Source organism: Streptopelia decaocto, assembly GCF_964273445.1.
Source record: "Streptopelia decaocto genome assembly, chromosome: 3".
Lineage (NCBI taxonomy): Eukaryota > Metazoa > Chordata > Aves > Columbiformes > Columbidae > Streptopelia > Streptopelia decaocto.
In genome coordinates this window covers 54,788,113-54,799,280 of record NC_138656.1, presented here as the reverse complement: position 1 = coordinate 54,799,280, position 11,168 = coordinate 54,788,113, and the positions used below count along the sequence as shown (strand labels likewise).

Below are 11,168 nucleotides of genomic sequence, written 5' to 3'. Positions count from 1 at the left end.
GGTTTGAGCTCAAAAGTGGCAGACGGTCTTGCCAGCTCCTTCCAATATTTCTGTCCTGCTGCTGTTATGTAAGTGCCGGTGCCCCAGTTTGCTTGCGCAGCTCCCTGCCTTATGCACGATGATGCTCTGGAGCCTATGCCAAAGGTAATGCCCCACAGAACGCTATGTAATACAACAATAATAATAGTAATCTGACTAGTAATTAGCAGTGATAGCTCCATACAGTCATTCTCAGACGTATTTTGGCTACTCGCTCGAGCACACTTCGGGGTATTTAGGCTCGGGGCTGAGGCCGGCACCGCATCCTCCGGTTCCACAGCACAGCGGCCAAAGCAGCCGCCCCCGGACAAGCTGCCCTGGCCTTGCTGCAGCCGCGGCGGGGCGGGGCGGGGCGCAGCCCCCCCGCGATGAGCGAAAGGACAGGGGGGGCCGGGGCACGGCGGTGGGGGCCGGGCTGCAGCCTCAGGAGGTGGTGGCGGCCGCGGCCTGGGAAACGCCGCAAGGGCACGGTACGCACACAGCCCGCATAACCACTCCGCTCACCGCCCTCTTTCCACCCCCGCCAGCCCCCACCTGCGGGGCGGGCCGGGCCGGGCCGGGGCGGGGCGGCGCGGTGGGTTGTGCTCGGTAACCAGGGAGCCGCGCCGGGCGCGGGGAGCCGCGGAGCAGCGCGGTGCGTTACGGTGCGGCGGGCGGAGGTAGGGAGCGTCGGCAGCAGCAGCAGCAGCTGCAGCAGCTGCTCTGGGGCCGGGGCGTGGGGTTCCACGGGGCTGCGGGCGTTCGGTGGGGGCCGCCGCCTCGGAGGGTCCGGATGAGCTTGTAGGTCGCCGGCCGGAGCGTGGCTTGGAAGGAGGAACCCCTATGGGGAAGCCTCCCCGGGCTGCCCCCCAGCCGCCTTCTCCCTCCCTGCGTCAACCTGCTTTGAGGTTAATCCGAAACTCGCTGCCGTGATTGCGGAGTTTGCCCGTTTTCCTTGGTGGGTTTGACGTTTTGCTCTGTCTGAGCACGGGGGTAGGAAATCCCGGAGGAGGGCTGCGGTTCGCCTCCTGAAATGCACATGTGTGCGTTGCAGAGATACTCGTTTTTCATGCTCACTCACACACTGCAGGCCAAAATGTAGTTTATCGGGGAAGATGTGACTATTCACGTGCACTCTCAAGAAGCCAGTTTTAGGCTGGGTTGCATGCAGTGATGATGCAAAAAGGAAAAGTGCACCGCAATAAAGACGCATAGCCCATAGGCTCCCTGGTATGTGTGGTAACTCCCCAGAGGTAAAACCTGCTGGAATACTAACAGAGAAGGTTGTTACTAGGGTTTTGACAACCATATTTGCAACCATATGCATGCTAGGGAGAAGACCTTGCAAGGACTATTAGTAATCTGCTATAATAGACCAGAGTTTTCAAATTGGTGAGGAATTACTTATGTAAATCATCTATGTGATGCTGCGGGAAACTCCAGTGCTCATCACTGTGAGGGATTTTTACCTGTGTGGCTTGCAGGGAAGTAGTATGGGGTGTTTCTGGCTGCTTGCCAGCACTTCTCAAGTGCGGAGCCTGTTGAAAGACTCTTAACAGGCACACGCTTTCCTGTAGTAGTACTAGTGATGGACTGTTTGCTTTCTGTGATTTCTGGTAATTATTTTCAGGATTCTTGCCTGCACTTTAACACCTAAACAGATCCCAAGCTATAAATGCTGATGAACTATGTTAAAATATTGTCACTGGACAGAGAATATCAGGGCATTGTGTTTTTTAATTGATAAACAGAAATGCTTTTTTGTGTATTGTACTAATTTTCGTGTGCTGACAAAATTGGTTTATGGGGTACAGCACCAAAATTTGTAGAGTTACTTTTTTTACTGGTAGGGGACCGTATCTATTGTCATATGGGATGTCTATCACATTCCTTAAAGTACTGAAGTTTCCCCTGGAAAAAGGAGCTCTCCAGAATGAGCACGGTGCTGCATGTCGGAGGGATTCAATTCTTATATTTGCAAACTCTGCTAGATGTGAAAGTAGAAGTAATAATCTCCCCACTTCCCTCCTATTCTTTTAATTCCTGTTCCCAGCATCTCTGTTGGTTGGTTGATTGGTTTATTTAACATTACCTTCAGAGATCATATATACCAATGGCAATTCTGTGTTGCTGAGTATAAAATACCAATGAATAGGTATTAATCACTGTGGAACCCAAATACATTAGTGACTTTTTAAATGATATTTTATTTTTACTTTAAGTAATTGTGGTATGTGCCAGTAATTATTTGGACTGATGCATTTAAGAAGATGCACAAGAATCTCATCATGACTGTACACCTTGATGCAGTATTACCTTCTCTTTATTAAATATGAGAATCCTCAAAGGATTTTTTGTTTGTTTGTTTGTTTGGGTTTTTTTCGTTTGGGGTTTTGGTTTTTTGTTTTTTTGTTTTTTTTTTTTTTGTACTTTGGTACCTTAAAAGCATCTTCTGCAAACTTCACTGGAGCTACAGTGAGTTAGACAGCCTGCCAGCAAGTACACTGCTCAAAGAAAGTAACACTTTGATACTGGGTCAGGCAGAGCAGAGGTGCACAGGGAAGGAGGAGCAGCACTCTGCCAGTATTTAAATGCATCTGGGGAGAAGGTGAGCGTGCCTGGCCCTGAGGAGGATCTCCTTGGGTAGGGCACTGAGCAAGGTGTGAATCCCCAGAGAACTTCCAAGACTAGTGCAGTGAGAGTGATCTCTGTGGGTCTACAGGGCTTCCGTGGATCGGGCCCCATGAGATGTATGCATATATTCACCCTTTGGACAAACACCACGTTAACCCATCTCAGTTACACTTTTTTAAAGGAAGTCAGTTGTGACTTGTTTGTTTGTTTGTTCTTTTTTTTTTTTGTTTTATGATGTTGTTGTTGTTTTTTTCTTTTGCCATACTGGCTGTAGTTATTGGGAAAGAACATACCTCAAACATAAATAATTCCATACTTCCTTGTTACCATGGCTAGCAACAAAACTTGTTTCTCCTTAGAGAAAATAAGAGCAGCAGTGTATCGCTGGAGCAACTGAACTTTTGCCTTTGTTTCACTCAAAGGCACAGGTTTCATGAGGAAAACAGGAGTGTTTCTCTTTTCCATTCATATGTCAGCTGTATCTGCCCCTCGCTCACAAACTATTCTTCAGCTAGGCTTTCTTGCTTGGGAGATGTGCAGAAATACCAAAGAACTGACGCTTACTTTCTTATCTCAAACTCTGTTTGACCCACCCTTTCCTGAGATGCTTTGGTGTTTTCTATTTTAGTGGTCTTTCGTTTGTTTGTTTGTTTGTTTTTTTCTCCTACAGATATGCTTCTGCAAGAGCCTTCTGCTATAGGTCATATTATGCCACAGAAATCCTAGGTGCCATATCAGTATTAAACCAGAAAAAACAGAATGGCTCTCCTACCATTAACCAGCTTACATATTATATCTGAACTTCACTCTGTCCTATTTGCTTGTGTATTGTGACCTCTGATCTTAATCTTGGCCTGTCTTTGCGCAGATAGTAAGCTCTTTGAGGCAAGGATTATATCCTGTGTTTGTAGGAGGTAATGAGCTACTGATCTCAGTCTCCTGCTATTACCAGCATCTACATAAACTATAATATATTCCTGCAGAATTTCAATAGCAAGACTACTAAACTGTAGCATACATTGTATTTAACTTTTCGTAGAAGAAAGACAGTGAATGACCTTTCTTTGAATATATCTAACAATGTGTGTTCTGCCATTAAAAACAAACAACCAACCAACAAATCTCTGCTTTCTGTTTTCTCCTAGAACACTTCACAATTTTTTTTGTTCAAATGGAATTACAGCTTTCAAAACAAGAATCAGAGCATCACACCACTTGATTTTTGCCCATCCCCCAAAACACAATAGAAAGTAGAAAAGAAAATGCTTATTTGCTGAAATGTAAATACATGCGTAGCATGTGCATGACTAGGGTCCTACAAATAATTTTTGAATACCAGAGTACAGTTATAGGTAAAGCATAGAAAAATTGTGTGCCATATATGCCAAAGATTTAAATGTCAGATGTGCAAATTACGTTAAATCTTCCAAATTATTAGTTGCTGTTGCAGATCCTCAACCTTATGAAGAACTTTTGTTCAACTCCAAACAAAGACGAAGCGTAACTAGAGGAACCAAAATAATTTGGAGCTCCAGAAATGATCTGAATTCTCTCTCTCATCCTCCTGATGCTCCCCAAGAAAGACAAATTTCAATACCTCAAAGTAACTACTGCACATCAAGTCAGTTTGGCATTGGATGGTCAGTGAGATCATCTTGTTTTAGTGTTCCTGTTTCAATGTGTTTGTCAATTGTTGTAATCTGTCTCTTCTTCCACCCTTTTCTATTCAAAAGCAATCCATGCAGTAGCAAAAGGAAACAGAGAGTGAAGGTGTTAGGATTCAACTATCAAAAACACCTTTCAGAGCCAGAATTTTTTTTCCATTATCTTATGCAGTGCACAGTTATGTCCCATTGGACTTGGGAAAGTTCCAGTATGCACTGACTTGTGGTACGTTGTGCTTAAGCAAACAACCACAGATGTGCAATTCAACCATCTGTAACAATTATCAAAGGGACTCTTCTGCTGGCCTGGACTTTGGAAGACCATTGAGGAGGTACCACGTTTTCTTCAAAGATAGTATAAGAATCGTTTTGGATCATTCTACCCACTACTTCATCCTAGCTCCAAATTTTAATATGTCCAGTAGGCGTTACCTGTAGCTTGACAGATTTATTCCAATAAATTTACAAATGGATTCTCAATGCACCAACTACCAGTTTTCAGTATTCTGGGATTAATTTTTTAAGTTCTTCCATTTTTAATTTTGATTTCAGGTGATGCTGTTTCCGTTTCTGCTGTGGCTTTGTCTATCAGAATTGTCTTCAGTAGAAAAATCAGCATAATACTAACTAAGGCAAATTAATCTCCACTTATCTTATTTTCTACTTTGTTTTTATTTATCTGGCTAATAAACATTTGCTTGCTGTCTTCCTAAGTCTAGCTCAGCTGGTCTTTCAGCATGTCTCTCTTCATCCCTGTAGGCAGCATACACCATGGCAGAGCTCTTCTAATTCTTTCTTTTTTCTGCCCACTTATTTCTGAGTGATGACTTTTCCAGTTATGTCTGGAGCAGTTTTATTCTGCCCTGAATAGGTGTATGATTACTGGACCTTGGACTTAAGGAAATGCCCAGCCTGCTTCACAGGGGAGATGCTGTGCTCTTCAGTCTAGTTGACTTCTGTAACTGATTTCCCTTTTGTTTATTTTTAAGCACTCTCTCTTTTGATCACCCCTTGAACTTCTTATGTGCTTTGGGTTATTCTTCTGATATTTTGGGCTACATCAATCACTTCCTTAGTCAGAGCTGTTTTATAAGATTAGCACTTTTTTTTTTTTTCCCACACTACTAACTAAAACCCAACCTAAAATAGCTGGTTCAGTGATTATTTGATGTTTAAAAATGCAGTTATGACCTTCAGAAAATTCTGGTTCCTACTTTCATGTGAATCATTTGTTCCTAACTGACATCAGGATCACTGCTGTCTGATAGAATTGCATCCGTTCCAGCAGCTTCTATCGCTCTGGCAGTACTTCCAATATATCTTATGTTTCAGGAGCAGAACCTGTGGATCAAAGTGGACCTCTAGCACTGCAGCACTAAAGCATGGTCAGAAATTCTTTCCTGGAAATGTTTGTTTGACTTGATCAGTTCTGTACCACTATTTTTCACCAGGGAAATCTCCCTCTTTATTAATATATAATGGCGCTCCAGCACTTGACCTTATTTCTGTCATTCCTGGGATTCTGTTCAGTTCATGTCCTATAGTTATTTTAGTTATTCCACTGTATTTCTTATATCTGTGTAACACTTGAAAATTACTTCTAGCTGCAGGAATTCCTTGAATTTATTATTCTGGTTTTTGTCCTCTCAAATATCTCTTTTTGATACGTCTCAGATTAGAAATAGTCCTTTCACAGCCTGCCACCTATTTCTTGCTTTTGTTAATAACTTTATTTGCTTATCTGTGTTTATCCTTGTTTTTCTGAAGTTTCTTTATCCATTACTGCTAAACTGGAGATTATAGAAGACTGAAATTCTATTTTCAGGTACTACCATGCTTTACACCAGCAGCAGTCTTTGCCAGGCTGCTATATGTGGCAGCAACCTGGTGTAGTGGGAATTTGTAATTTGTGCTAAGATGAAGGATATTTAGAGATTTTTTTCACCCTGGTTTTGGTCAGGTTTATCTTCAGCCATTGTTGTACATCTTATATGTTGTCTGCACCTAACAGAGGTCTCTCTGGTTTTCTGGAAATGCTATGCTGACAGGCCTGTCTGTTTTTCTTTAATATGTTTTATAAACTTTAATAAAAAAAGGTAAAATACAACTTGGTCTTGCCAATGGTATTCTAGGTTTACCAATAAAAGGAAAACATATTATTTTTTTAATTGCACATAATTCAAAACAGTCCTTAGCACAATGAAGAAATGAGAATTACACTAGGGACCTAGAAAAGTTAATGTGTAGTATATCTAGTGTTTTTCTTATCTCTTCTGTAGAACTGACAGATTACTTTTCTGGCTTTTGAAAAGAGAAACAATAAAGTACAGTGGATTGTAAACTGCATATTACTACAGCTAATTGCTAGGCCTAATGGTTTTTATATGACAGAAGAAGTTCATTTTTCCACTTTTTAATCTAAAAAAAGAGTACTGGGGTATTAATGTAAGAAAATGGTGTCAGCGTAACTTTATCCACTAAATACAGATAAGTGGCAAATGTAATACCACCACCCCCCCCATTTATATGCAAAACCATTCTGTTTCACTCTTGTCTATTCATTCCCTGCAGGTTCTGACCAAAATATTAATAATTATTAATAATGCTTTACACTTGTTGCATGCTAAAGCAGTGAACAGCTCATCTAGTCCTTCAGGTTTATTTCAGGCTAAGATTTATAATATTTAAGCTATATACTTTTCCTAAAACCTGTGCATTTTCAAAGCATTGGAATGTCTGAAGATACATCTTTGTGTCTGGCACTGAAATGAAAAAGTAATTTGATTTATTACAAATTATTTTGTTTAACAGCTTTGAGAATATTTAATTAAGATTTCAGTGTTTACAAATCTGAAAAATATAATCTTTCATTGGTAAAAAAAAAAAAAAAAATCTTTTGTTGCACCCTTTAACTATTTGTAGAAGTCAGGAAAAATTTCCCCTCTGCGTTTCATTGAATCGCTGACTGTGCATGTAGGTTTTTTGCTCTATAGAGCTTTAGATGTTGGCTGAAGTCAGGTGAGAAGGGTGCATCAAGCTTTGTTTCGTCTGTTTCACTGATGTCTTTTCTGTGCTCCAAGCTGCAGTTTTCTGCTTGTGGTAATGACAGTGCACACAAGAATCTTTCCTTACCACCTGTAGTAACTTAGTGTCTTCTTTAAATGAGTTAATTCCTCTGTTTGCAAAGAAGCTTTTGAATGAGGAGCCGTATTTAGAACTGCAGATTCTTCTTATGCAGCATATAATTTAATATCAGCTAGCTAAATTATTAATTTCAAGTCTGCCGGTTATCACTGCACAGTGACTCAGCCTGCTGTATGAGTAGCTTGAACCTGTATCTTCATTACAATTTCCCAGACATTTTTAACTTGGAGTTAGATCAGCATCTTCCACAGCTCCTCTAATTCTGCTCATGTACAGCTGATTTATACCAGCTCTGTCACGGTGTGAGTGGGATGGCATTCTGATATCACTACTGCTGTTTGCCAAAAACCAGTCAGACGAGGCATTTTTAATACCCCTTATCTCTGCCCAATGATTAGTCTAGCAGCTTGCTATTAAAAGTTGCTGTACCTCACTTACATTACCACTCAAAATATTAGCAGTGCCACTGCTACACAAGCAAGGCTTCATTTAACCTACCTTGTTATGAATATTTCTGGTTTGAATGGGGTTAAACAACCTGATGTTTCATTTAAATAGTGCCAAGGAAGCAAATTTCACCAAACTGACATATGTGGACATGAGCAACAGAAAACCTCTCCCTCCTCTCCATCCACCAAGTTGTGCACCATTTGGTGTCAGCTGTGGAAGAGAGTCCTGGTTGCCAATGCTCTGTGTGGCAATTCAGCAACTCCAGGGGAGCATCAGCCCCAGTTGGTGCTGCAGCCAAGAGGTGTGATGGTGGCACCTGCTTGTGCCAAGCTATCAGAAGGATGAGACCTCCCAGCTGCCAGGGCTCCTTTCCATGTTTGAGAGATGGTGACTGATGTGCTCAGTCTCTGTGCACTGCAAGAAGTGTGCAGGACAAACCTGGGAAGGAAGAAGGGGGGAGGGAAGGGACAAGGCACCTGCAGGAGGAAACGATATGAGCATCCAGATGTCTTGTGCAAAGTGTAGACATAAGCAAAAATAGCAGTAATGTGGAGTGGGTACCAGTGTGAGCCTGGCCACAGCATGCAGGAGCACAGCCTATACACATGGGTGAACTTCCCGGTCCGTTCTGCAACTTGCTCTGTCAGAAGTGCGATTCCCTCAGCTCCACTCATTTAAAGCCAGCTTGGGTCTGCTGGCCTGATCAGTGCTTACCTATCTGAAATACAAAGCAAGCATTAAATAAAAACAGCAATAAGAGGGAAAGCAGGGAGTTCCGTGGATCAGGCACTGTTTGAAGGGTCAGAAAGGGAGATGTTGAAACATGATTTCCTCTGGCAGCCTTGACATGTTAACACAGCTCCTTTGGGACAGTTCAGTGTGCCTAAAGCTGTGCAGCCTAGAGGCTCGTCTGCCTGATATTGGAGGACTCTGTTCTCCATCAGACCTTGATGCCAGGAAAAGAGGAAAATGCACACCACCAATAAAATCACTCATATATTGGGTATCAATACACTGCATACCATCTTGAATTTTGGATGCACCCTGCATGTGTAGTATGAATTTAACTATTCTTGGTGTCTTTATGCTCAGTTCTTTCTTAAAAGGAAAACAGTGGCATATATAATGTGTACTTGTTCCTCAGAAGATGTTATTGATAACATTATCTGAAGAATCTAACTGTATTTTTTTTAGACCAGATTTATGGTCACATAGATGTTATTATAATTACAATAATGTTATGCAGAAGTTCTAGTTCTCAGCTTTTGATATTAAATGACCCAAAATACATCATCATCATATACTAGAAAAATGAATGTAAATACAAATTTATTTAATGATAAAGTAAATTAATCTCAGTAGTTCGTGTTAGAGCACACAGTCCAGTGGAGTTAGAGAATTATCTTGATCAATGACTTGCTATTACATGCTTCTTTCTAGCATGGTGAGATAGAATGAAAGTTGTACAGCTTTTAGATTTTGCAAGTGGTTTCATTTTTCCTCTTATGCGTAATATGATTTACATTAAAAATATACTGTATTACTTTTAATATGTATACCATTATTGTTACGTCTAAACCAACATCCACAACCATCCTTAGGAAAGCATTGATGTCTGGTGCATTGCCAATTGTTTTTAATGATTTGTTTTTGCAGCTTCATTCTGCTGATAATTGCCAAGCAAGCTTTCAGCATTAATAGTGTCTCTGGCTGAGCTGTACAGTATGCACAAAACATACCATACTTTACAGGTTAAAATAGCTATTAAGACACAGACCTCTTAGTCTTGCAGGGCTCATAAAAGTTTCTTCTGAGCTTGGTACTTTCTTTCACAGGTGCTGAGGTTGCTCACCGGTGCTGTTCCCTGGCCCTACAAGGGCTGGCATGGGCTGGAGGCATCTGATTACCCCAACCATGCTGAGGGCTGAAGGCTAACAGGGAGCCCTACGAGATCCTCATCTCATCAAGGTCAACGGCTTGGAGGCAAACTTCTGTCAGGGAAAGGGGACTCGCTGCAAAGAGATCATGGCCTCATCACGACTATCGGCAAGATCGAGGGATATTGCCAATGTCATGCAACGACTTCAAGGTAAGAGACTCACTCGGGCTGGCACTCTCTGCCATCCGTTCAATAAAAGGAAGTTCCTGGCTTTTACTGTAGTGCATGGTCAGGACAATATTTCTGCAGTTTAATAACTGTTCTAAACTTATCTAAGGGAACGTGTTTGTAGTATATCTGGAGGGCTCTGATTATATGAGTCCTTTAGAGTATAGCATTAGTAGTGGTGTTTAAAAACAGCTGGTATGAATGTGGATCCATGGGGCAGGACACTGAATTGAAGATTCAGACTTTGGTTTTGTTTCTCCCATGTGACCTGATTATCCATCATTTTCCTCATAGAAAAAAGAATAGAAATTGTATCGATCCTCTTCTCAACTAAGAAGTCTAGAGGTAGATCTGCTCTAGTGATAAACTAGTATTCATTGGTTTAGGCAATACTTGCTGTCTCCAAAAAAGAACTGTAGCTCATTGTATTGTTAAGCATTGAAGAATTCATAGGTCAATGAGCCAATTATTGGCATAGAAGTTGGTGACCTTTTAGATAACGTCACAAGATGTCTTTCAGTATTCATTGAGTATTCATTATGTTTTTAAGTTCTTATAATAAAGCATTATTAAATTAATTGTCTTATTTTTTAGAAGTTATATGCCTAAATGCTGCAGCTAAAAGCTTGCATCGAGAATGTATGTTTTTGTTCAAATGATATTGACCAGAAAAAAATAATCAGTGCTGCTGTAGAATTCACTCCTGTTAACTTTTAAACTTGATCATAAATCCCTAGCCTCTTACTTTCTTTGCACACCAGCTTCCACTGACTTCAACAAAGGTTTTTATGCACAGAACCCTTGCTGTTCCCTTCCGCACCTTCTAAATCTAGAAGCTTTCTCTTACCATGGCTTTTCCATGTGGGTTATTAATTATCAAACTGTAATGTGCTAACTTTCCAAACATCTGTAAAGCTGTTGCTGATGAAATGGCCATTCTGTTTATCTGCACTTTGTTTTTTACACATAATTGTTTTTCATTTTAATGTATTTTCTTTTGTTGAAATCTGATACATGGTTCAGTCTGCTATATGTGTGTGTTTGTTTGGGTTTTTTAATTAAGCACAAAAAATTAAGTGACCTCTTAATTGAAGACATTTAGAAAAAAACATGTGAACTAAGTGCAAATTTGGCATTGCATGTTGGTTTGA

General features: G+C 40.9%; 1 protein-coding gene across 1 annotated transcript in view; it reads left to right on the top strand.

The window, feature by feature from the left end:
- Positions 1-320: 320 nt before the first annotated feature.
- The window catches only part of SYNE1 (spectrin repeat containing nuclear envelope protein 1), a 304,124-nt gene continuing 293,276 nt past the window's right edge, over positions 321-11,168 (top strand). Inside the window, exons 1-2 of the mRNA XM_082048748.1 lie at positions 321-698; positions 9,746-9,999. Coding sequence (XP_081904874.1) covers positions 9,936-9,999 — 64 coding nt within the window. The 5' untranslated portion in view covers positions 321-698; positions 9,746-9,935. The remainder of the gene's footprint in view (positions 699-9,745; positions 10,000-11,168) is intronic.